Source organism: Aptenodytes patagonicus, chromosome Z, assembly GCF_965638725.1.
Source record: "Aptenodytes patagonicus chromosome Z, bAptPat1.pri.cur, whole genome shotgun sequence".
In the NCBI taxonomy this organism is placed as follows: domain Eukaryota; kingdom Metazoa; phylum Chordata; class Aves; order Sphenisciformes; family Spheniscidae; genus Aptenodytes; species Aptenodytes patagonicus.
In genome coordinates this window covers 14,282,188-14,308,665 of record NC_134982.1, presented here as the reverse complement: position 1 = coordinate 14,308,665, position 26,478 = coordinate 14,282,188, and the positions used below count along the sequence as shown (strand labels likewise).

At 40.0% G+C, this 26,478-nt stretch overlaps 1 protein-coding gene across 2 annotated transcripts in view; it reads left to right on the top strand.

Moving 5' to 3' along the window:
- LMBRD2 (LMBR1 domain containing 2) overlaps positions 1 to 12,614 on the top strand; it is a 35,990-nt gene extending 23,376 nt beyond the window's left edge. For both annotated transcript variants that reach the window (XM_076363006.1, XM_076363005.1), the window contains exons 15-18: positions 972 to 1,018; positions 2,873 to 2,975; positions 4,911 to 5,040; positions 6,975 to 12,614. In XM_076363006.1, coding sequence (XP_076219121.1) covers positions 972 to 1,018; positions 2,873 to 2,975; positions 4,911 to 5,040; positions 6,975 to 7,035 — 341 coding nt within the window. In that variant the 3' untranslated portion in view covers positions 7,036 to 12,614. The remainder of the gene's footprint in view (positions 1 to 971; positions 1,019 to 2,872; positions 2,976 to 4,910; positions 5,041 to 6,974) is intronic.
- Positions 12,615 to 26,478: the final 13,864 nt, after the last annotated feature.

The following is a 26,478-nucleotide window of genomic DNA, read 5'->3' as shown; positions in this document are numbered from 1 at the left end:
TTTACTCATCCAGTATCTGAATTTTAGATATTTCTATATATTTTACAGTTCAGTTAAGTGGTGCTCCTCTGAAGTCATTACTGATCTAATAATACCTGAGCAGGTGCTTGTGTAGTCTGTCATAGGCATAACTATCAAAGGATAGTTAGCACTTAAATTGTCTTTATCATCAACAAACTCATTTTAATCTTTCTTTGTGTAAGTGTGTTGATTGAGCTGCCCAAATTCTGTCATTTCCTTTAGGATTTTTTGCTGTTTCAACTAACTGTGTTTTATCACACAAAGCATGTTGTTCTGTAGAGCTGTAATTATCTGCTGTTTTGGAGAGCTTTTTATGTTAATTTTTATTGAAAGTGTTTCTTGAAAGTTGTTAAAAGCTGTTGTGGTTCTTGAGTAAATGTTTAGAAATTAAAATCTCTGGATACAATGTTATATTATGGAATACTTTCATTGCCCTTTCATAGTTTATGAAAAACAAAAGCTAGATTTACTTAGAGTAGTAGTATTTCTTTTTTTGGAGAAAGAGTAATGTCTCATTCCCTTAAACAAGAGGTTACTGTTTCTTTGATACCGTGATGTTACACTTTCAGCTCAGTAGCAGATAAGGACACAAACTATTAGGGTCATACTTTTTGCCTCATAGAACTTCAGCAAGATTTTGATTCAATAATGCTCAAGTTTCTTCTTAATGCCATACTTCTTCCAACTATTTCTAAGAGGTTTGGGTTTTTTTGCTTTGCCAGCTGGTATCCAAATATTATGCCTTGACCCAAGATATCATTGTAATGAATTCATTTTAATAGGAAACTCTGTAACAAGCAGCTTTGTCTTTTGTCTTTATTTAATTGTATGAGCCATCTATTTCAATAAGAATCTTTGCTAGCTAACTTTGGATATTCATTGTTTGTTTAAAAAAAAATTGGTAATGATTTTTCTTGTATGGAGATACAGACAATTTTTTTTATTTATAGAGAAAAGAAAACGACAAAGGCAGGAGGAAGGTGAAAACAGAAGAAGGGTATGAGATTGTTTTAACTAATTATAATATTAATATGCTACAATATCTGATAGGATTTGCTATTGCTGTTTAATTCAGAATGATCTGTTTCACAAAAAAATAAGTCTCCAATAAGTGATGGAGACAGTTTAATCTTGCAGAATAGTCTTGGCTGGGGGGGGGGAAATAATTTACATTTTAATTTTAAAGGATAAGAGAGCGATTGTGGTCACACTACTTGGAAATTTTTGTTACTCAGTGTGCTGTGAGAATGGTGTATGCCAATAGGTGTAACAAGCATTAAAAAGGGTCCTGATTTCTAGGATGCAGAATAATCTGAAATTGCTTATTATCAGTCTTTTATGTTGATACTGCTCTGCTTGAAATAACTGCAGTTGCAGTGTCATCATATTCACTGAAATGGGGACTGTATGCTCCTCCCAAACTTAGCCATTGCTTCGTGTGCTCATTGGAAAGTAATTAGCACAGATTTATTTTTGTTTTTACAGAGGAGGGAATTACATTTAAGACAGAATTAATACTGTTACCACTGAGTAACAAACAGAATGTTTGATTCAGATCATACTTTGAGTGTATACTGAATTGAAAGATTTGTGAAGGCAGTCAATCTGAATAAAAAATAATTCAGGCAGCTTCATTTTAAGCAGCTTCAGTTAATAATAGCTTTAGTTTTTCATTAATTTATAACATTTGGAATTTAGCATAGAAAGTCACAGATAAATCGAAAGGATGCATGCAAAAAATGAACTGACTAAAGGAAGGGGAAAATATTTTCTGCACAAAGGCAAGATAATACTGGGACTAAAACTTCTCGGCTTTTCAAGCTCAGGGATACTTAAATTATGGATGACAGCCATCGGCTTTTCAAGCTCAGGGATACTTAAATTATGGATGACAGCCAATATTGCATAGACCTTCTGATCCTCTCGCCCCCATCTCATAATTTTAGAACTTGAACTTACTGTGAAACCAAATAGTAGCAACTGCATGATACATTTAGTATACACTGAAATGATCTGACATTAAGCAACAATTTTAGTTCAACAGCAAACTCAATTTCAGATGTTACCTGCTTTTTGAGTTTGCATTAAATACCGTAGCACGTTCATTCTTGAAACTTTTGGGGCTTTTGAGAGTGGTATCTTTTACTGGATCGTGATTAGATGCTTGAATCCTTCTGCAGCTTGGAGCTGTAACATATGGCATAAATCAGCACAGTAACTTTGAGTATACCAGTTCCTACCAGTCCATAATCTGGGATCTAGATATGAAGCTGAAACATATTAAAGTTATTGCAGCAATTGGAAAAGTTTCTACTGAGACATGTTTAATAAGAGCATGAGACATTTTCTTTAATATTTCATTATACTTCATACTAAAATGTTTACATACTAAAACATGATGGAATGGGAACACAGTAGAACAACAAGCTTAGTAAACATGGCCTATGCAAATGGTTATTTGTGCTATCAGCATCTCGTTATTTTACTATTCTACCCCTAGATGGAAGTAGAAATCAAAAAAAGCAACGTTCCCACTGTAACTTAGGGCAGTTGAGTGAACTTTGAGTGCATATTTAACATGCAGTTTGTTTTCTGCAAGTCTTTTTTCTATAGAACAGCTATGGTAACCGGTTTAGTGAAGGGACATATCTTGAGTTTGAAACAAAACGAAAATTCTTCCTGTATCAAGATACTGAATGGGAACACTTTCAAAGTATTACTTTTGTAGTCTGATGTGATTGACCAATTAGCTCTAAATTGTGAGTCTGGAATATTTCTTGATCCTATGTATGCTTTTGCTGTGTTACTTTTTCCTCACAGCTTGTGTTTTCTTTTTATGTCTTTTTTCCAGGAATGGAAGGAGCGGTATGGAAATAGAGACGATTCCACTAGAAACAGAGTTGTCCACACAGACCAAAAAGAATCCAGCTTCTCAGAGACCAATACCAACAGATGTAAGCTTTGTGGGTTTTGGAGGGAGTTTGTTTTGTTTTGTTTTTTTTAATATCTTGTCTGCACAATACTGGCTATGTGAGTAGCTTCAAATGGATTCCTTTTTTCTTATATGATGTGGTGATATATTCTCTTCTGTGGCACAGTGTCATCTTGCCCATTAAAGACACCTGAAAAGAGTGCTGTATTTCTTCCCATCTTCAACACTTCAACTAGTTGAGGTTGGAGATTCTGGCTAGTCTTAATTACTTGGTCTTCTTACGGGACAGGTGATTGCCATTAGAATAGCAGTTGTCAACAAAGAGACTTTATTTAGGATGTGTCTTGAAGTTGGGAGTTTTAAATCTTAAAATTTACCTCTTCTAGTTGCAAATGAACTCTCTCAGACTGGAATAATGGAATAATCAAATAAATGGCCAACGAATGTAAAGCCAGTAACATATCACACGAGTGTATACATGTTCATTTAATAACGTCTCTTAGCAAAAAACTTTTTTGTGGATGCACTAAACTTCCAAAAGGCTTATTTGTCACAGTGTTAATGTTTTTTATGTACTCTTGTAAGCTAACAAGAAGTGAGAAATGAAACTGAAAAAAAGAAGGAAAAAGGGGGAGGAGGGAAGCTTTGAACATGCTTTTGAAACAACTCTGGTAGATTTCCCCCTCCTCTTTACAAAGTTGGAAACCCGGATTTTCAGTGGGAGACTAACTGAAATTATATGTAATTATCTTTTAATGTTAAGCATATGAATATGGAATCATAGAATGGTTTGGCTTGGAAGGAAACTTAAAGATCATCTAGGTCCAACCCCGCTGCTATGGGCAGGGACACCTTCCACTAGACCAGGTTGCTCAGAGCCCCATCCAACCTGGCCTTGAACACTTCCAGGGATGGGGCATCCACAGCTTCACAGGGCAACCTGTTCCAGTGTGTCACCATCCTACAGTGAAGAATTTCTTCCTTATATCTAATCTAAATGTACCCTCTTTCAGTTTAAAGCCATTACCCCTTGTCCTATCACTACATGCCTTCATAAAAAGTCCCTCTCCAGCTTTCTTGTAGGACCCTTTAGGTACTGGAAGGCTGCTGTAAGGTCTCCCCGGAGCCTTCTCTTCTCCAGGCTGAACCTCAACTCTCAGCCTGTTTTCGTAGGAGAGGTGCTCCAGCCCTCTGACCATCTTCGTGGCCCTCCTCTGGACTCACTCCGACAGGTCCATGTCATTCTTATGTTGGGGGCCCCAGAGCTGAACACAGTACTCCAGGTGGGGTCTCACCAGAGCAGAGTAGAGGGGCATGAATCACCTCCCTCAACCTGCTGGCCACGCTTCTTTTGATGCAGTCCAGGATATGGTTGGCTTTCTAGGCTGCAAGCATACGTTGCCGGGTCATGTTGAGCTTCTCATCAACCAACACCCCCAAGTCCTCCTCAGCATTCCATATGTAGCATTCCAACACCAAAACAAGCTGTAGGTGCTGGCCTAGTGAAGGTGGCAGAGTGAACTGCAAAACAACTATATTTCATTAACTCATGAGATTGCCCCTTTAAAAACAAACCAAACCAAACCAAAAAAACCCTCTAGCTAGCTTAGTTAAAGTAGGAAGTTGGGAAGATGAATGGATGATTTATTGATTTAAAAGTAAAGTTTGCATACAACTTCTCATTTTCTTTGATTCTTTGCAAAGTAGATCTCATCCTATTTGAGGGGCAAAAGAAAAGTTGTAGTTACATTGCTCTGGAGATACAAAAATGAAATACTACAAATTTGAGCATGTAGCCAGGTTTGGTTTAATATTGAATCTATTCTAGATCATTGCACTTACACTTTGGATGAGTTACTAGCAAATTACTATTCTGGTCGTTTAAGTTTGATGTCTCCACACACTCCAAGATGTTCATAGAGCAAATGAGTGTCTGTCTTTCCTTTTACCTATTCAGCACTATCAAAGTATACCCGATCAAATGGCAGGACTGAAAGAGATAGAATAGAACTCCTCCAGGATGCAGAACCTTTGGATTTTAACGCAGACTCAATTAATGATGACCCTCTTGAAGCAGACTCGGGAAGGTGAGGAATCTTCTGTGTTATTTACAACTAAAATGTACTAATGTATTCTGTCTTCTGACCTATGGCAGCTGTATCAGATGGTATCATAACAATAGTTTTGTGAACAAAATTTATCATCTCACCTAGCTCTTTCCCTTTCTTCCTTTCCCCCCATGATACCGGAATTGTTTTAAAACCAATTGAAACATGAAGGCTTTTCAGTTTTTTAGAAATGTCTGAGTAAGATTTGAGTTGAATGTAATTTTGTATATTGGCATAATCTGAAAAATACTGCATATAAAACCAGAAAACTGGAGAATGACCTGCATATGTACAATATAAAGTTTTCTCTAATTTCCTACAAGACTTTAGAAAGCTCACTTGATTTCCATGTATAAAAACCATCATGAAGGGCTGCAATAAAGAAAACTGAGTATTGCAGGACCAGTAGTTGCAGGAATACACCTGGGGATCAGATCTTGGAACTACTGGACTAAATTAAAATCTGAACATACTGAACAAAACGTCCCAGACTGCACAGTGTAGCTCTGTCTATCATAGAGAATTCTGTGATTCTGTGGGTGTGACTGCAACACCAAATTTCCTTAGTCGTGAAATAGAGTATCTTATATGACTGCTAAGCTCTGCTCATATTTAAGAAACAAGTAATACATTTTATAGGTGCTTTTTTTATCTAGCTAGTTATGCTGTAGAACCATTTAATGATAAATAATTTTAAATTCCCTTATAAAAAGTTACAGTTTACATTATTTTTCAGCTAAAACTAGCATACCCAATCCAATAAAAAAGCCATAAATGGTTTCAGTTGACTTATATCTATAATGTCAACAAATAAATGCCAGTTCAAAAACATGCAAAGAATGCTGTTAAATAACACTGCCAGGTTTTACAGATTTATTCATCAATGTTAGTTTGTATCAACAACTAACTAGTCTAGTCTAATGTCACCACATTTCAAAAGTTGGTTCTTTTTAAGCAGAAGAGTTTAAAGAGGAACTAGCCTAGCAGTTCTGTCAGCTGTTGACTTCCTTACAGTGTGAAAGGGATAATAGTCTACAAAAGTAGGAATTTGTATATGTAATTCTTCTGGAGCAAATACTTTTAAAGTACAGTATCTGAAGTCTTCTGGCACCTATACAGACTTTGCAGAGTAGAACATTCTGAACTTTTTCTTTAAAAAGAAAATCCGGAGCCACAGAGCTTAGTTGAGCTTTCCTCTAATAATCTGTATTTCATTTCATGGAGGTAATAAATCAAGAATAATTGCGTATGAAATTTCAATTGACTTAATACCTTGTGTAACATTGATTTTTCAAAACTATAGCTCCTGCAATAGTTACAAGCATTCTAGGACAGTAAGAGCACTAGGGACACTAGGTTCTGACTTTGTGTCTGTTCAGGTCTTGGTAAGTACTGTGGAGAGGAAGTACATTGTGCTTTCATTGGAACTTATTTGTGCTTTTAAAATGCTTTTAAAATATATTTGACCAACAATTTGTGAAGCTTCTTTTTTTCCCACTAAGTATGCAGCCATTTGTTTTCATTATCTGTGATACTGTATTTCTCTTAAGAATACCCAATGAGATGTTAATCACCCAAACTACTTTTGGATGCTGTTGTTCTTCTTTTGCTTTTTTTTGTTTAAAAAAAAAAAAGTTCTGTTCAACAAAAACATTCAACTTCTTTCCTTTGTATCAGGAAGCAAAGTTATTTAAGACTCCCAGTATTCATATCACTGTTTTTCTTGGTCACATGAGGTTTAATTTAATGACTGCCTATCAAATTCTCATGGAAACAGTAATTCAGTAGAACTTCAGATCCTGTAATTCATTGATAGTTAAGGAGTAAGAGTACAGTGAGATTTATATGATTTCATGGGTCTTTATTTTTCTATTTCCTATGATAGTTTTTCATATTTAAAATTGATTCTGCAGGTACCAGCCTGGTGGAAGATACCTGTCAATGTCTCGAAGCAAAATATTTGATGATGTCTAAACTCTTCAAAGCTAAAGAAAATTCAGCAGAAATCTTTTTCCTACTCATTGCTTGGAAAATACTGTATTTATGATATATCACGGAACCAGAAAAGACCATTTTTGTTTAAAAAAAATATGAAGGAACAACTATTTTGGAAGTGCACCTGTATAACAACTTGACTACTTATGACAAGCATATGCTTCTTCTATTGTAGATATTGGATATTGTTGTGCATCAGTGTGGGCTTTTGTGTCGTGACCAAAAGGAGAAAACTATTAATTAAGTAAATAGAGGGTAAACTTCATAAATATACCTAGAGCTCAACTTGAACTGTAACATTGTAAGTTTAAGGAAGAGGATTTTTTGGAAGGAATTTTTTTGTATTTTAACAGATGCTGTGAGAGCATCTCAATGCATCCAAAGTGCAGTTATATCAATTACTGTAGTAAACACTTTCTATAATTTTTCTATTTGAGCTTTATGCCTAGTCCAAAATCTACTGAATTAAGTTAAGGTTTCTTTTGGCTTCAGTGGTCTTTGAATCAGTCTGTGTATAAGCAGAAAGATTGAATGGCAGGCTGTTCTTCATAAAATCATAAAACACATGTTCCAGTATTTAAAGGGTGGCTACAAAAAAGATGGAGACTCCCTTTTTACAAGGAGTCACATGGAAAAGACGAGGGGTAATGGGTGCAAGTTACTCCTGAGGAGGTTCCGATTGGACACAAGAGGAAAATTTTTCACAATGAGAACAATCAGCCATTGGAATAGTCTCCCCAGGGAAGTGGTGGATTCCCCAGCATTGGAGATTTTTAAGTTTCGGCTGGACAGTTTCTAGACTGTGCTTTTGCCAAGAAAGGTTGGACTACATGATTCTTGAGGTCCCTTCCAACCTGGTATTCTGTGATTCTATGATTCTATGAAATTTGGTGGCATAAATTTTGGAGCAAGGTGTATTGGTCAAGAAAGGCAATATTTTTTCTTTTCCAACATTATATGCAGATAAATGATTTTAGCATGTGTAAATAGTTGACATTGAATATGGACCAGAGTTTCACTGTCATATGAGCATATGTGCAATAGCAAGAGTACATTATCGAAGATACGGTGTCTGCTTAAGATTTTTACAGTTGTAACAGTTGAAAATCTTGGCACACTAATGTTTTTGTTACTGTAAAAGAAATACAATGTGAAAATTGAGCTAAATGCTGAAACATCATGATTTGCACACACCTCAGGCACGGCTTCAAATTGTAGAGTATTTCTTTAAAAGAAGGGAAATACATAGCATGACTAGATAATGGTAAACACTTTTAATGTCCCAAATGCCCTGGTTGCATTATGTATCTGTTTCTATGGTGCCTGTATTTTGCAGTAAGTTGTTGCAAAAATAATAATGCTTATTCATTTGAATGCCATTCAAAAATGCCAATTATTAACAGTGTAAAAAAGCTTCACATTAATTTCATTGGTGTAGATACACGTTTAAACCGTAGTTAGTTGAATGAATTTTCAAATGTAATCATAAGGTAAAAGATGTGGTCAAATTCATGATATCTTTGGAAATTTGATTAATTTAAAATGTTGCTTTGCCGCAGTTTGTCTTCAGTCTTTACCACTTGGGAGTTTTCTTATGTGCTTATTGCAAAGTTATGTTGAAAACTGAAAGAGAACATGTTTCTATCATAAATTCTTTATCATGCTTAAAAACCAGACATCCCTTAAAGCAGCTAGGAATGAGTTACTCTGAAAAGTAAATTTTCATTAATGAGGTATTCTACTAATTTTTAAAAACAGTCTTTGTTTTCTGAAGTAATTGTTAATGGGAATCTAACTACCTCCTGTGATTTAGTACATCATGCGTTCTAACAGTAGTGATATTTGTAATATATTGATCTGCCTGTTTTAAAACACTGAATTGTTACTATGAAGGTACTCTGTATAGAAAGAATTATATTAATAAATTGGCAGACATAAAATAATCGTCAGTTCTGTTCTTAGGTGAATACACTGAACGACAGCCATACCCACATGTATTCAAGCTCATGCAATTTCCAGATTCCCTGTAAGAGGGCACATTTTTAGTTTGGATATTTCCTGTATTGTAAAAGCTTGATCAAAATCTTATGGCTGTGTCAGGGACTGGAAGTTGAGAAAACGAGACTATTTTTATTCAGATTGTTCTTTAGCAGCTTTATGTTAGCACCTATTTAATTTATTTTAGATCTACTTAGAAATGCTATCCTGAATTCAGCTTTACATGAAAGGGGTTGTATATGTTCTTGGACACCCATCCACATGAATGTTCTTAGACTTGATATTTCTATTCTTAAAATTTGTCTCTCACTTAATTGCCCAAAAGTTTGTTTGTAAAAAATCTTTGGATGAAGGTTCTTTGTTTAACTCTTGAAATGTCACTACAAAGGGATCTAATTCAGTGCTAACAGAAAAATTATAGAAGGAACGTTTGTTTTTCTGAATGCTTGTGCAGTATCCTTACCTCGGCCCTGCTGACTTCAGAGATTTGGATCAAGCCTTCTTGGGGCCTGTTTTTTCCCCTCTCAGAAGTCAGTGGAATGGCTGCAAACAGAATTTTCAGTGGAAACTTGGTCAGGATTTTATATACAAAAACTAACTAGTCCCTGGAGTAAGCCCTCTGTGCAGTTTTCGTTGGGATACAATAATTTGAGGAGTTGACTGTATAAATTAATGGCAGTGGGATTTCAGTTGCTAACATAGAAATTCTGAGCTCATTGAGGTGGGAATCCACTGACCTTTTTTTGATGTTGCAGTGAAGTAGTGGAGTAACCAGTGGCTGCTTCTTGAAAGCATGGGAATTAGGGCTCTGAAAATCTCTCAAGAGTTCTCCTCTGGATTGCGCTTGGAGATCCCTGGTGTCACATGCTCCCTGGATGCTGGGTGTTTAAGAAAGAAGTTGATAAGTGAAGTCGGGTTTCTTCCATAGTGTTCATTGCTGACCAACAGTTACTCTTGCTCTAATTATGTGCAATTTGTAGGCCAGTTAATCTACAGTGCATTTTGAAAAGTAATTATGAGTTCATATGACTAAATCCGGAAGACTTTCAACAAAGAAATACAGAGTAAAACTATAAAAGAACATTGTAGAAATAAGGGATATGCCTGCACAGCATTTGCTGTGTACTTGAGGTAGTTTTAAACTAGTTTGGTTACTGCTAGTACAAATAATGCAGACCTTGCTTGAGGGCTACGTGCCTAAGGACTTACCCCACTCCAGAGAGGTGGTGGATGCCCCGTCCCTGGAAACATTCCAGGTCAGGTTGGACGGGGCTCTGAGCAACCTGATCTAGTTGAAGATGTCCCTGCCCACGGCAGGGGGTTGGACTAGATGACCTTTAGAGGTCCCTTCCAATCCAAACCATTCTATGATGATTCCCAGCCAGATTGCGGCAACTCTTAATGAGTTCTTTGCTACTATAGCTCTAGTCCTAACAGTACCACAGCTAAAAAAAAGTTAAAACTAGCTTTGATATGTTTAAGCAGTGACCCTAATGTAGGCTAATGGTGTTCTTGCATCACATTTGATGCTCCAGATTACGTGATTTAAAATATAACTGCCTTGCAAACTGCTTTTGGGAACTGAATGTTGGTGTATTTATTCTGTCAGTATATAGTCATATTTATTTGCAGCTAAAGAATGTCATGTATGTACGTATTTATTATTTCACTTTCTGAATTACTGAGCAGTTAGAGTATACTTCCATTTCATCATCATTTCCGCAGTTTCCTCTTCATCTGTGAACACCAAAAAAAACCCAAAACACCAAAAAACCCACCCAAGTTAAGTACAAATGTTTGAATATCTTCATGTCAAAGATTTAAACCAGTAAAAAGCATCCATGCAAGTTGTAATGAACGTTGAAAAGCGGGAGTGAAAACAGTAGCTACTTAAATACTGTGTCAGTGTTGGATTTCATATAAAGTATGGAGAGCAAAAAGCTCTAGTCAAACTTCCTACTCCTACTAGATTTGTAGTTCTGTTTTTTCAGGCATTTAAAAATATATGTATTCTGATATCTATATTGGGAAATGAGTCCTCTGCACTCTGCTTAAGAAAGGTGCATCTCTTAGCAGTGAAGTGGGGGAGTCTTTTTATGAGGGAAGGTAAAGGATATGCAACTTCTAGTCTGTGCTAATAGTGACAGTTTGCGCAAACTATGATATGTTTTATTATTTAGGTAAGAAGCAACAAACTTTTTACTACTGCAACTTACACTACTGGAAAAATCATGCTATATAATCTGCCTTTATTTTGCAATCAAGCATTTGTAAAATAGTCATTAACAGTATTAATGGGAATGGCAGAAAGCTGCTATCTTTTCAATATTTGTTCTTGATATTTTAAAACATAACCATGACAATGATTTTTACATATGAAGTAATAAAAAAGTGATTAATCTGATTTTCTGTAATTATGATAATTTGTATTTTATTAAATTTATCTTGGAATACTGTAAATGTTATGTGAAAATTATAATATTTTGTTCCAATTTTCATTATTGCTGTAATTACTTGCAATCTGAGGGGCATTTACAATACCAAATAGAGATCACTTTATGAAGGAGAACTTTTTATGAGGCTTCTTAAAGAAATCTGACCCATTCATTATAGGCAAGTATGTGCATCTTAATTATTAACAAAAACACTACTTAGGGTATACATTGTCTCCTAGCTTTTAATTTTTCTTCAAAATTCAGAAAATGGTTAATTTTTTCAGAGCAACTTATTTGTCAATCTTGTAAACTTTCTGAAACTTTTACATTCCTTTTCCCTAATGGGCTCTGCAGGAATATGTACTGCTTTACGGCAGTTCTCTAATACTAGCTGTGCCTCTAATTAAGTAGTCTAGTCTGAAGCTGAGACACTCCTATGCCATTTGATTATGTTAACAGAAACTCAGCAAAAAAGCACTTTGAACTAGATCTCTTTCTAATACATTAATTGCTGTCATTTATTTTGTTGCATTATATTTGGTATCTTCTGTTTCAGTCATATGGTACGCCCAATCAGGTTTATTCTTTGTTTCTATTAAAATGCACTGGAATGTATTCCTCAGCGTGCGTGTGTGTGTGTGTGTTTTATTTGCAATTGGCAGGCAATAATAATACACAACTTCAGTTATTTCTTCAGGATAATGTTGTTTCTTCAGGATAATGTTGTTGTATTTGACATATTCCTGTGAATGGTAATAGTTTCAGAGTGATGGCTCAGTTACCACTGTAGAAAGTAATTATTTTCCATAGAAATACCTTATATTCCTGTAGAGGTATCTGGAAGATAAGGGAATTCGTTTGTGAGAACAGGGTTAGTAATAGAAGATCTTCATTCTCCAGTGTATGTCAAGATAGGCTGTAGGAGTGCTGCTTATGGATAGACTATCTTCTTTTGCCTTATGATACAAGTATGTATGCATAACACCTTGTTTTGAAATTCAGTTGAGTTACAAATTTTTCTCTGTAGTGTTCTAAATTATTGTACTGGATATATTTTTGAAATGTGTGTTAAAGTATCTAGTCAAAGAGTTAAGTTGGCATTAAATAAATCATTTCTGCAATACATTTTCCCTGGTATATTTTAGATATTCATACTTCTCTGAAGTGTTTTTGATCGTGATCTTTTAGAGAAATTTGACCTATTTCTTTTTTCAGGTAGAAATTAAGTTTACTTTAGAAGACAATCCAACTGTGTTTTAGTAATCTTTTTGCATCTTCTTTAAAGCAGATTAAAAAGGGAAATTGAGAAGAAGCTTGCGTACCTGGACGTGTCGTTGTCAGAGTCCGTGGATGAGACTTGGACCTACACTTTGGGCCGGTACCTTTATTGACAGCTCACCCCAACTGTGGAAGCACAAGCAGCTTCTGCGAATGCAGGGAGACGGAGAAGTGCAGCCAGGCTAGCTGACGATGTAAGCTTCCTGCAGTGCCTGGAGGAAGCCTGTGAGGACCCTGTGTGCTCCTGGGGCTGACTGGGCACTGGCTATTTTTGTGGGGCATAAGGTGGGAGGGAAGGTAGGGCTCCTACACCGCTCCCTCCTTTCCGTAAGCAGTCAAACTAGGACATAATTCCTTCTAGACGTCCCTGGCCATTGGTGAGAATAGAGGCAAGAGACTGTTTCCACTACAGCTGTGAGGAGACAGCCAAAGTGAAGGAGGAGTTAACTCTCTCTCTTCTTTCACTGCTTGCATGTGTATCACTTTTGTCTTCCCTACCTTAAAAAAAAGGTGAAGGAAGAAGAGAGAGAAATTTTTTTTTAATTTTAATATTTTATTGTCTCTATACAGCTACAGTGGCAGGATATGTTTTTAGGTTTCTTTTTTCATTCTGATAAAGTGGCATTTTTCTTGAGAGGTACAGAAGTATCTTCGGGATGTTGTAAATCGAAAAGCCATGCCCTGGAGCAAGTAATAATTAATTTCTTTAGCACATCAGAATATTTATAACAACTGAGGCTGGTTGATTCCTCTATTTGATTATTTATTGTCTCCTATACTTAATCTGCAGCTGCTGTTCTGAGTGAGTTGCAGGAAACATTTTGCACACTCAAGACCAGTCTGTGCCATCACTGCGGTAGGAATGTCTTGGCACTGGTAGTAAGGACTTATCCTGTCACACCCCTTCTGGGACTGTCGCTTCCCCCCGATTCTGCTGCACTACCAAGTGTCTTTTCTGGATCTTTTTGTTACACATTTTTAATATATGTGGGTTCAGAATAACGTAGTAAATGAATGATGCATGCAGATGTTAAGAAAGATCAGTAACAGTTCAGTGGACCAAACTGAGCCACCTGTCATAAGCCAGCATTTTCTCTATTCATGGGAGAAGAGGTAGGAGTAGCAGAATGATCTTCTGTATATGTTTTTAATTTTTTTCCAGAGACGGTTTGGATGTGGAAGTTAATCACTCTTGGCACAGTTAACCAGCTACACTCTTCCTCCAGACCTGCTGTGATAAGTAGCTACTGTAAGCCTGACAGTATATAGTTCAGAGGATGCAAGTTGTCCTGTAGTAAATACTATCTTTCCATTATTCATTTTCAGATTTTTATTTGCTCAGAGAGCAATAGAAATTCTGGGTTTTAATTGTCAGCAGTTGCTAATGAAACTACCTTGAGTGCCCAGTGAATTTTAAGTCTTCTGAAATAGCATTTGACTGACTCTGAATTGTCAGGGTTGTGACCTTGCTCTGCCCTTCTCACTTTACCTCTGCCTGCACTGGGCCATGCTGTGCCTGCCACAGTGTGTTGCTTGTTCGTCCTAGTCTCTGCTCTACATACTGTGATAAAGATCTTAACCCTTTCTCTTCATGAACATCCTATCTTTTGCATCATCTTGTTATGCGTTGGTTCATTACACACCATTGCCTTCAGGATTTTTTGAAAGCTTTACCAAGAAGCCAAAGTTGGTCAGGGCCTGACTTGGACAGAAGACACATTTTTTCTTCCCTTCTCAGAGAATGTGACCTGAGCTGCAAAGAACGGTTCCGCTCATAAACAGAGGTCAGGTATTGGAGTGGTTTATGAATGTGGGTTATGCAGAAACACAAGAAAAGTTTTCAGGTTCCTTCCACAGAAGCAGCTTATCTGGTTAAAGGTGTGTGTTTTGAGTCACTCAGTCAACATCAAAGCAAAGGTGTAACTGAGGCAGTGCCTAGATGTGCTCTGTGGACATCTGCTAAGCCTCTGAAATCCAAGTGAACACTTATAGTTAAACAATTCACTGTCAAATGAAATCATTTCCAAAGCTTAGGAAAGGTCATCTATTCTAAGTAAACTTCACAAAGGCCGGATGCTCGTGGGAATTTTTCTTGTGTGTTCTGTGTTCCTCTTGTCCCCCAGAGGCTGGCTCCTTTCATAAGCACGAGTACTCCTGTAAAAACATCATGCTTTTTATTTTGGAATATTTTGCTGGTTTTAAATCTATGGGAATTGAGAAGAAGATGCAAAAGCAGTGTACTACTACGACATTTCAGTGAGCAAGCAACAGCTTTCAAGCCCAGGTTTCACAAATAACTAGCAAGTCTATTGCAAGAGGCTAGCACTCGCGGCAGCCAGTGTGACACAGCATCACCCCCTTCAGAGTGCGCATAGGTGGCTTGCGTGCGTTGCACAGCGTGTGGAAAGGAATGAGGCAAAGTGAACCCAGGGCAGAGAGAGACGGGACAAAGGAAGTGGGTTGAGAGGCAAAGTAAAGCGTGGGAGAGTATTTGAGTGGTGGTGACAAGGAAGGTGTGATCTCTGCCTGCTCCTGGGATAAGTTTACACCTTTTGCTGCTCACAGCCTCACCTCAAATTTTCTGTAGGAAATCTGATAGCAGCATGCTGACGGCTGGCCCCCAAGGCCTAAGAATATGTAGCTTTGACTGCAGAGCAGCGATAAAAGCCTGTGTTGGGCTCAGTGCTGTGCAAACACCCTGTAGCTTTTGCCTCTCTTATTTCAGGTATCTAACCTGAACACAACTCAGGCTTGAAGTTGAGAGTCCCCACACAAAGGGAAAAGGAGGGAGTGAGTTGGAAGAGAGATTGAGAATGTGAGCAAGCGTGGCGTAATTCAGAGCACCAAAATAAAATAAAGACATATCTTGTGTTACTGCCTCTCGGAGACAGTTCGGTGGTGGGTTGGGAAGACACAGAGTTGTCGAGTCAGGCTTTCTGGACTAACACGTAAAACATCTCTACATATCAGCCGAAACTTGTCACCTCTGAATGATAGACATTGCAGAGACTATGGCTGTGGGCTTGAGCAGGCTTGAATGCTGATGTGCTGTAAAGTGATAGCCAAGCTGGTGTGGAACAACAGCAGTGGGATCTGCAGGCTCAGGGGAGCGGGTGGGTAGGCAGGTCTGTCCCAGGTACCCACAGAGGTGGGAGTCCCCTGCTAAAGGGGGCAACAGCATGAACTTTGGTCAGTGTCCCCTCAGTTGTTGGTTCTGAGTGATTTGGAACAAATTTAGTGCTAGAAACCTTAAAAACACTTCCAGAAAATGGGATGGACTTGCTTCCTGTTTAAGCAGACAGCTGTTGAAATGCTGCAGCAATATAATCAGAAGTTCAGTCACCATTTATCAGGAACAATAATTACTGTTGAGCCTTAGGATTTAAGAGCTTGATTCTACTCTCATTGAAATGAAGACGGCCCTTGTCACTAGCAGTACCAGACCATGTCTTCCATGGTTATTTCTCTGGGAACTGTTACAGAGATTGTCTGAATGCACTAGTATATTTGAATAAAGAATAAATATGAAACCAATCTTTAGATCTGCTATATATTCTAGCTACTGGAGTCCATAGCTAGTTGATCCTTCTGAGGGATCCAAGCTGTAATTTTCACAGTGTGACAATTTGAGCTCATCAACCACAGGGCAAGGTGACACTTCCATTTACTTCAGGCTAGATAGGCCAAACCAGTATTCCTCCAGAAGAGCATGTTCAGCAACAAGGCTAAGAGTAGCTGGCCCAATGTCACAATTAAAACAAACTTGAGCTTTTGATTTTTGCTATGAAGTCTTTTAGCACTTGCAGAGAGCAATAAAACATGACAGTCAGTGAAACAATTGTTTGGTTCTAACAGTACCAATGTTAGATGCCAGTTATTTCCTTGGATGCTTACACTTTTGGGATATTTTTTCATATCTCTATTACTTTGAAAACCAGAGCTCCAAAAGTCTCTGCTATCTGCCACTTTGACTTCTGCCACACAATTAGGAAGGACAGGGTAGCAAGTGTTACCCTACTTAGATTCAGTGAATTGTTAATGCCTTTTAAAAAAAAAAATATATATATAGAAAGTAAAATTTGCATTGGATTTGATTTTTCCTTCTTTGCTGATATTTTCAAATTTGGTTTGTTCCCAACTTTCTGCTATTACTGATCAGAGAGGCACAAAACTCTTCTTCACATGACTCCAGAAGTCCACAGCTAAGTGGGAGTGAAATACTGAGACACGAGACATAGGACTGTCCATCCCAGCTTGTGACCTGCTAGCAGTAGGGAACTCTGCTACAGAGCACACCTTAATTTTTCTACGGCAGAGCAGGAAGGATTAAAAGCATCAACCATGTTATGCCAAACTTCTTCTGCAAGGAATTGAGGTCTTTGAGTATAATATTGGTATGCCAGTTGATTCATAAAACTCAGGTAAGGGCTGAACGTCTTCTATTTGTATGGGAGGAAAAGCAAGACACTTTAACTGGGTGCTATTGTTTTTGAGCATTTTAATTGCTACTTCCTTGTCAGGACTACAGATTGTGAATTCTTTACGTTTTAATGGTTTAGAAGTTAACAAATTCGGTTAACTTTTTGATTAATCCTCTTGAATAACAAAAAAAATCAACCACACACTAATACTTCTGGATTGAAAAAAAAGTCCCTGATGCTTGTTAGCACTGAAATCCATACTTGTAAGATTGGCTTACTTTCAGAGAATCCTTAAATAGAACGAGCATGTACCTTGTTTCAGCAGCATCCCTGTCAGCTATGTGTATGACACTCACATCTGAAAGCTGGCTCTTCCCATCCCTCACCACAGCACACTATTCTGGACTGCTTGCCACTTTGCTCATGAGGACAGGAAACCATGCGTTGCTTTTCAAGAGACCAGAGTTAAGATAAGCATTGCGGTGCCTGAAATAGCCTCAGCATTCAAGTGAGGCCAAGTCCTGCCTCGCAGGAAACCGTGGGCAGTGTTGAAAAATTCTAGACAACAGATTATCCCAGTAGGCAAAATGAATTTAAGTACCTATCTGTGTAGCTAGCTAGCTAGCTATCCACACCAGCCAAAGTACTTAATGATAAGCTTGTTCATCATAGCTCCAAACTCATCAAATCCTTGAGCTCAGTGTAACGATCCTTTCATCTTCCTCATCAACTGAAGAGCCTGTCCCCAGAAGTAGTCTCCCAGGTTTTACACCAACTCTGGAACAAGATTTGGGGAAGACTAGAGCAGAATTCATCAAGTGGATTCCCCCCATCTCCCCCTACCTTGCAACAGTGAAGGACTGGACTGAGCTCTTAGCACGGGCAGGAGTTCAGTGTTTGTTCTCGTTTGGATCCAAGTTGTGACAGTTCAGAAAAGCCAGATGTGAGGAATCCCTACCTCACCACATTGTCTCTTTCCAGGAAACTTCTCTACTGGGAAAGTCCCTGGGCTAGAGCGTTGATGAATTTAAGTGCTTTGTAAACTTTGCAAAGGAAACCACGTACCACCCAAGAGTTCCTCCAGTGCACTCTCTGACTTATGAGTTAAACATTAAGATAGGGGACTGATGCCTTACCCACGCCACCCACAGAAGATTTCTGACACTGATGACCAGGGATGTCCCAACCAAAAATCCAAAACCGTGAGAGGAAATGTCACACCACCTAAATAAGAGATGCATTGCATTTTGTGCTTCCTTTTTTTTCGACATGCCTCAGTTTGGGTAACAGCCCTACACTGAAGTGTTGGTGATAAATAGAGAACTACACTGACCTGAATTTCATGCCTAGAAATGTTTTGTATTTTACTCAAAGCACAAGATCCGCCAGGGAAATCCCTGGACTTGAAACTGCAGGACTTAATTCTATGAATGTGTTTATCTAAAATCTGTTTTCTCTTGGAGCAATAGCTTTGCCTAGCAATAATGCGGTAAAGAACTGTATGTGCATGGGGAAGGGAGAGAGAACTTCCACTGAATGACTTTTGCAACCTTACTTCATTATTTAAAGCCTAGTATTTAAGATGCCACTGTCTGGGACTGAGGAATGCTGATGGGCTTTGCAGATAATCCAAGCTGCTTAAGGACCTGTGCACAGAAATCACCAAGACTGCGTACCTGCCCTCCACAAACCTGTCAGTGTTGCTGGCAAACCTTTTTTTATATTAATCAGTGCCGTCCTGGCCACCAGAGTACTTGATACCTTGGTAGGGACTGGACGACTCCTATTTTAACCCACATGATATTTCCAATATTTTCAAAGCTAAGACATTTTTAACATACTGCCTTTAATTCAGCCTCCATTTCTTTTTCCTTTGGACTCTTCAGAGACTAAAATTAACCTTTTCTTCAAAAATGAGGAATGAGTAACACTTGCTTTTTCACAGCTCTGGGGCAAAAGGAGGCAAAGAGTTCACAGTTTATTCTGATTTGGATCCCAGTTGTGACACCAACAGTCAGAGAACAGCTAGATGTCGAGCACCAAATCTCTCAGAAAGATCCACTGGCCAGAGGTAAGTCTCTGTGTCGTCATCCTCCCAATTTACCCACTTTGTCCCTAACTAAGAAACAGGCACTGATTTGTCCCATGTAGTGACAAATCCTCCAAGATAAGCTTGGAGCCCAAAATTTTCCAAAGGTGCAGGGCCCTCTGTTTTTCTTTTGGCTAGAGGAGGTCTGGTTCCTTATAGGCAACCAGGCACTGGGGTGATAGTGCAGTTAGGAGTGTGTACTTGACGTTTGTGTCAAAACATTGCTGAAAGCAGCTGAAGCAGTCCCAGGACTTTGCTCCAACGTTCTTTCTTGATGCTATGTGCCATGTTGGTGATGGCAGGACGGGGCTGTGCCAGGTCAGGCAGTGCGGGCAGGGAGCGACACCAGGTGACGTCAGAGGAAGAGCTGGACTTGCACGCTGAAGGTGCCACTCAGCAGAGCTTCTTACAGGCAAGGAAGCCGCGGTGTGTAACATGCCATGGACTGCAGCGCAGCACTGCAGCCTCTGTCCTTGGCAGAGGCAACTAACTGGTGGTAGACTAAACGCACCGTTACTAGAGCTTATGTAATATTTACAGTAGTAGTATAAGTAGGATTCACATTATTCTTGTAATATTCTGTTCTGATAAACATTTTGTTACTTTTTGTTGTTACTATGTGAGCTGGTTTTTTTTGGGGGGTGGGTGGGTTTTGTTTTGTTTTGTTGGCATCATCAAAACAGCCATCTTTGGTGACACCTGGATCGTATGACTATTTGTACAAAAACTTGTGAGGTTTCATCCATCAGAAGATAGTGACTTCCTCCTGTAGATAACAAACATGCCAGATTATGCAATTTCTGGGTAGATAATGTTAACAAATTCTTGTTAGCATTATCTGGCCTCAAATGCAGGAATGGTGTATCAGAAACATGGCAGTAATTGTAGTCTGGTTGTTTGTTCATATAGCTCAACTACATTTTTCACTAGCATAAATCCATTTGAGACAATATGACCAACTTGGTTTTAAAAAGGACAAGTGTTCAGGCAGAAAAACTAGTTCACAAACACTTAAATGATGACTCGTGCCAGTATCTTAGACCTGATGCTGTGTAAATGACAGCTTCCTGGTTCCTGCTGGTGGTTTGCAGTGTGGCAGGGTCCCTAGCAACATCAGTGTCCGTAGTGGAGCTACATAGTGAGACACAGAGCAAGAACATTAGCTAGTGTAAATGGTCATGGCCCAGGTGACTAACTTTAGGGAGAAGTATGGATACTGGATGCTTCACCTCTAGTGCCTCAGGCCTAACTGCACCTATTAGTGCCACACTTCTAAAATCAGCAGGAACTTTGCTAGGGAATGAAATTACGACTTGACTAGTGAAGAAGGTCTTAAAACAAAGGAGGGTCTGTAACATGTTGTAACTTGGCCTGTGGAGCTAGAAAAGTTTTGGGAATCTTGCTACCATTTCTGCAGCATTGGGTGTGCCTCCTTCTCTGTATTTCTCTGTCAGATGTCCTCTCCAGCATGTGCCTGCAGAACTGTGCCACCATACAATGCTCCTTGGTCCCTTCCCACACAAGCCATGTGTATGTCTACTGCACTGTGCAAGGTGGGGTCATGAATGATTGCCTGGGAGCTATGGTCTCCTACTCCTGGTGGCACTCCCAGCTAACCTGCACCTAGACAAGAGCACCTGGGTCATGGAAGAAAAGCTTGTGTGCATGTAGGAGAGGTTAACACAATTTTTTTGTTTCCCAGCAGTTGTTAAAATAGAGGGGAGACAGAAGGAGAACAAAGCTTGCTGGTGTGAAGGAAAGAGCATGTCCCAGCTGAGGCATATTTCCTCACAAGCTGGACAGAAGGATATTTGCTGGAAGATCCGAATAACTGATGCCAAATCTGCTGGGCTTAACCAACACATGCTATCACCTCTAAAATCATTCTTGATTATATGCTAAACAGGGGTCAAGGGTCAAGTGAGTGGCATACACAAAGACCTCACTACCCTGCAGCCAGTATGGAGAGAGACATCACCTGCCTAACTTACCAGCTAAGAAAAAAACGCCATGCCATTTCAAGGGAAATACTCAGAAGGGACAAAGCAATCTCACTGCTGGGACAGACCTCAACTCTGTGGATGTGAAAATAACCACACAGAACATAACAGTCAAACTTCCCGTTAATGCAGTTCGCAGCTGTTGTGGTTTGACCCGGCAAGCAGCTAAACACCACGCATGCGCAACATACCTCGGAAAGAGCAGGACTGATGTTACGCAGTGCCTTTTGGCCCCTTGCTAGGGGCTGAGTTTGAAGAGGCCCGCATGCTCATCTTTCCTCCCTTCTGTTATGCTCAAGGTCTTGCTTATGGGCAAAAAGAAAGAACACCTTACATATAAGTAAAGCCAAGAATTTATTGTTAATTGAAATCTGAAGAGTCTATTATTGCTAATCCAAATCTAATTGTTATAGAAAAAGAAAGAATAAGAAGACAGTTAAAATACTTCAATACGGGGAAAAGTGTCAATAATAATAATACAATTAAAATTATAATACACACCTAGTTTTTACCCATTTTCTTGGGATTATGCTCACCCTTCCATTGTTCCTCTGGGTCTTAAAGTCAGCGTCTTCAGCCTGCAGAATGACTTAACACTGTAAATCTTGAGCTTCCTTTGTTCTCTTTGCTACCCCTAAACCCAGTTTTGTCCAGCTCCAGGTCTGCATTTCTCTAACTGACCATTGATGAGGAGCTGTGTGGTCTCCAATGCCAAGCCTGTGCCTCACCTTTATCATTGCATGCCTGTACTGCTCTACGCTGCATCCTACATCTCTCGCCTTCTCAAGGCCTCTGCAATTGTACCTGTCTGGTATTTCTCAACCCTGTATTGTGGTAGTCATAAACATCTCATTATACATAGAATTACTACTTGTTACTGCTATCTGTATAAAACTGCACCATACAAAGATAAAAAAAATTAAATTACTATAGGCAGCTGGTCAGTTAGAGAAATTGCTGTCACAGGAGGAAGTAAAACAAAGCTACAAGCATATCAAGAAAAGTTCAGACAAAGCAAGCCTGGCAGGCCCTCGTCCTGAAGCTCTGCAAACTCACTACAAAGCTGGTGGCCTGTTGCTAGCAATGGTAATGCCAGGTTACAGGGCTACACTGCAGCACTTCCCAGCATTTCTTGCCTGCCTCTCAGGGAATAAAGCATGCTATTGTGTGGAGGAGTCCTTTAAATTTTTATGATGTAGTACGTCCAATGCAAGACCATACATCTCTACTTCACCGATGTGAACTAGATGAAAGAAATTATCCAGGTTTTGGAAGTTTTAGAGATCAGTAGCTATGAGTGAAGCAGAAAAGCAAGGAACAGCTCTTGGGTTTTTTTAACCTCCTGTATCATCCTGCACCAAATTAAGCTTTTGGTGCACAAACACGTATTTCAGGACCCTTCCTACCACTACTACTATGCTGCCAAACTGGAGTCAAAGGTTTGAATCATTTGTGTCAAAGGCATGAGAAAATCTTGCTTGTAAGATAATTCTCTCAGCACTGTGATTTTTTCATTTCAGTGGTTTGTAATACACAGGGGGCAGCAAGCAGATGGAACTAGTTTACATGCACTCCTTCATGTGAATTCTTTTAAAAAAGTAAGATCCGTTAGGCTGAAGCCTTTAATGCCATCGTAACAGAAAGAGACAGAACAGTATAGAAAGACATCTCTAACTTGATTTCCAAAACTGCCGTGTGGGAGAAAGGAAGCCTGTAGGATTGAGATTGTGTGCAGCTACTGAAAGGAATTCTCTGTATTTCATTCCATGTTAAGAAGCAGGAAAAAACCCGGAATTTTAAAACTAAGGTAGATGTTTTGTTTTTAATTTTGCATATCTGTCGTGGTTTAACCTCAGTCGGCAACTGAGCACCACGCAACCGCTCACTCATTCCCCCCCGCCCCCAGTGGGACGGGGGAGACAATCGGAACAGTGAAAGTGAGAAAACTCGTGTGTTGAGATAAAAACAGTTTAATAATTGAAATATATAATAATAATAATAATATACAAAGCAAGTGATGCATGATGCAATTGCTAACCACCTGCTGACTGATGCCCAGCCAGACCCTGAGCAGCGGCCCCCCTGGCCAACTCCCCCCAGTTTATGTACTGAGCATGACGTCACATGGTATGGAATATCCCTTTGGCCAGTTTGGGTCAGCTGTCCTGGCTGTGCCCCCTCCCAGCTTCTTGTGCACCCGCAGCCTTCTCAGTTGGTAGAGGTGATTTTTGCTAAAATGGAAATAAGCTCCGAGCTACAAGGGCTGCAGCATCTAAGCCTGCTATTTAGGTCTTGCTGATATCTGAAAAACACTAATTTTGCTGCCAAATCCCAGAGAAAGGGTTTGGCAGTTTCTCCTAGTCAGCATTTACAAAGCCACAGAAGTTCACAAGCTCAAGCTGGAGTCTCCTGGCTAAGTGGTCTGCTTCCTCCAGTAATGAAGAGCATGCCCAGACTGGATGCTGGAGGATGATACTGGAAAAAACAATCCAAAAGCCAAACTTTAGGGAACCAGGAGATAGTGGAGAAGGAATCTGCCTTCATCTTTATCCCATATATGTGCCCTGTGGGAGCTGTGGGCTCGGATCAGTACTCCAGGCTGTGATGGCAGATCCCCCATCTCTCTGCAGAGTGTTATGAATGTCTGCGAGAGCCTCGCTCCCTTGGAAGCTTTGGGGGAAACAGACACCAAACTCCCTTGGGCTTGCCTGGAGGATGTCAAAGGCACCTACACGTGTCCACCGTTTAGGTAGAGAACGCATGCACTTATTTTAAGAGAGACACTTTCCTGGGGACCTAAAATTTGGAGACTTATGAAGGTGCACCAGGTGCTAAGCAGATTTAATTCCACCAAGGCTAAAAAGTAGCATCCTCAGAAAGCCATGTCTGATGACCTAGCCTGGAATTACAAACCTGTCTGACTCCTACACCAGGCAAACAGGAAGAAACTAGTAAAGGAGGAGTGTGCTTAGACTTAATTCCTTCTGTTCTTCTTGTGCACGTGCATCTGTGCTATGCAGGCACTTGAGTTGGTTGCCAGCAGTGCTGCTTTCAGCTGGGAGGTGTTAGGGCCACCCCATGCCTCTCCTTCTCCTAAGGCTTTGGTCATGAGTCCCAGCAAACCTGGGTTAAACCCCTCGTCACAAAGTTGGCAAGCCTGTTGGCAGAGGCACTTGCTGGACTTTGGCAACCACCTCATATCTTGCCTTTCAGTCCTCATTCATCAGTGAGGATGCCCCAAAATCTGAACGGCTGCTTGCAATACCAGATGTGACCTGCAGGATATGACAACTCAGTGCTTGTGGTATTTGTTACTGTGAGATTTTCACAAGGGCCAAATGTGTTAATGGGTTCAAAGAGAGGCTAGAGAAACTCATGGAGAATAGCCCTATAGGTGCAACTTCCAGCTCAGGAAGCTGGGAAATGGCTGGTTTATGGAGGGCAGATGGGGAGGAGAACTCTACAGGCATGCCCGGTGCTTATACCCCAATGGTGGCTGCTGGCCACTGTGGGAATTAAGAGATTGGGCCAGCAGACCTTTGGGCTGACCTAAACAAACTAGTTTTTAACTTTAAACGTTCTTACAATGCTGTAATTCTATGGGACGGACAGCTAGAGGGTAATTCAGCTGCCTAAATGCCAGCATTTGGTACCATTAGGCATTCTGCCATCCCTTCAGCTCTTCTCTGAGGAGAGCTCAGGTAAGTCCTGTGTAGCTCTGTGCAGATACCTGAGGTGTTCTTGGTAGCTAAAAATGGCCCTAAGTACATATGGTTGGGCTCTCACTGTTTCTGGGACTAGGTCAGAATTGGGGCGGGTCCTCTTTGAACAGCGGTACTTTTGAAGGAGTTGAATGTTCAGTTTCTGGTGGTCACAAGCCACAAGGTTTTGGGCACTGCAGCATTAGGAGAGGGTAAATGCCAGTACTTGGCATTAATCTGTTTTGAGATCTGGCCCTGGGTCTTTAGTCTACTGACTCATCCCTGTACGAATCAGTTCTTTGCAGCCAGAGGAACGAGATCTTCACTGAGGCAACAGCAGCTCACATGCCAAGGCGGCACCATCTCAGGGCTCAACATGTGCAGAGGAGCCTGACAATAGCTAATCCTCCTGGGTGACAAAAGTCACTTCTGAAGTGAGCAGGCCATGGAGAGAAGGGAGTTTGGGACATGACTAAGCTCTCTAGACTTATGGTGTTATCACCAGTGTGTTGATGAGTAGAGTGAATGAGAAGGTGGCTGTTGGGGTAGGCTTGTGCTGAATCGTGCTGCCATGTCAAGCGTGCCCTAGTAGGGAAAAGCATCTGACTCACATGCCACCAGCAAGTATCTGGAGACAGGAACCAAAATAGTCCCTGGTAGCTCCAGAGGAAGCTGGAGAGACAAACAAAAAAAAATACATCCTATGTGTGGTTATTTTAGAAATGGTACCACACAGACTGAAGTAATAGCTGCAGTCAGACAGGCTCCACGGGCTGACGAGCGAAGTATTCCCCTCACTGGCAAGTAATACAGCTTCTCCTCCCTGCAGCCTGGGGCTACTCCTGCAGCCAATGCTTTGCCCATATCCTAGAAGAAAGAGCCTCTGCCCTCTCCTGTACAACTACTGACATTGCTTCCTTACCACCTTTTTCCCTCCTGCCTAATTGTGCCTGCATGATCCCATATACCTGTAAAAATCCACATTTCAGAGGACTGGGAGGGATGTCATAAAATGATCAAGGCTTCCGCCTTTGGCATGTGCCTGTGCCAAGAACAGAGACTTCACAACCACTCTTCTTTCCCCAGCCTATTCCAGCACTTTATGATCGTCTTTAGGGAGGCCCCTTTGAGGAGCAACTGACTGAAATCTTCTTCTCTCTGGTTTTGGCTCCCTTCCCTTTGCCCTCTTCAGTGAAAACAGATAGTTCTGGGTTTTGTTGCAGCAAGCTGCAGACTGTTTCCTGTTCTTCCTTACCTCCTCCCCTCTGCAATGGTCAAGCACAGCTTTTCAGCATCAAAAGGTATTTGATCCTACTAAACGGTGGGTCCATTTAACTGTTTTCTTCTCTGGAGGAAAGAGAGAGGGGGTTGAGCATAGAAGTTTCTCATGCATGTCAGACCCCCATTGCATTGTTTGACTGTGGTTGACAGAAGCTTGTCAATATTTTTGAGAAATGTGAGAGAACAAAAAAAAACCCAAACATAAAATGAAGTTTTTTC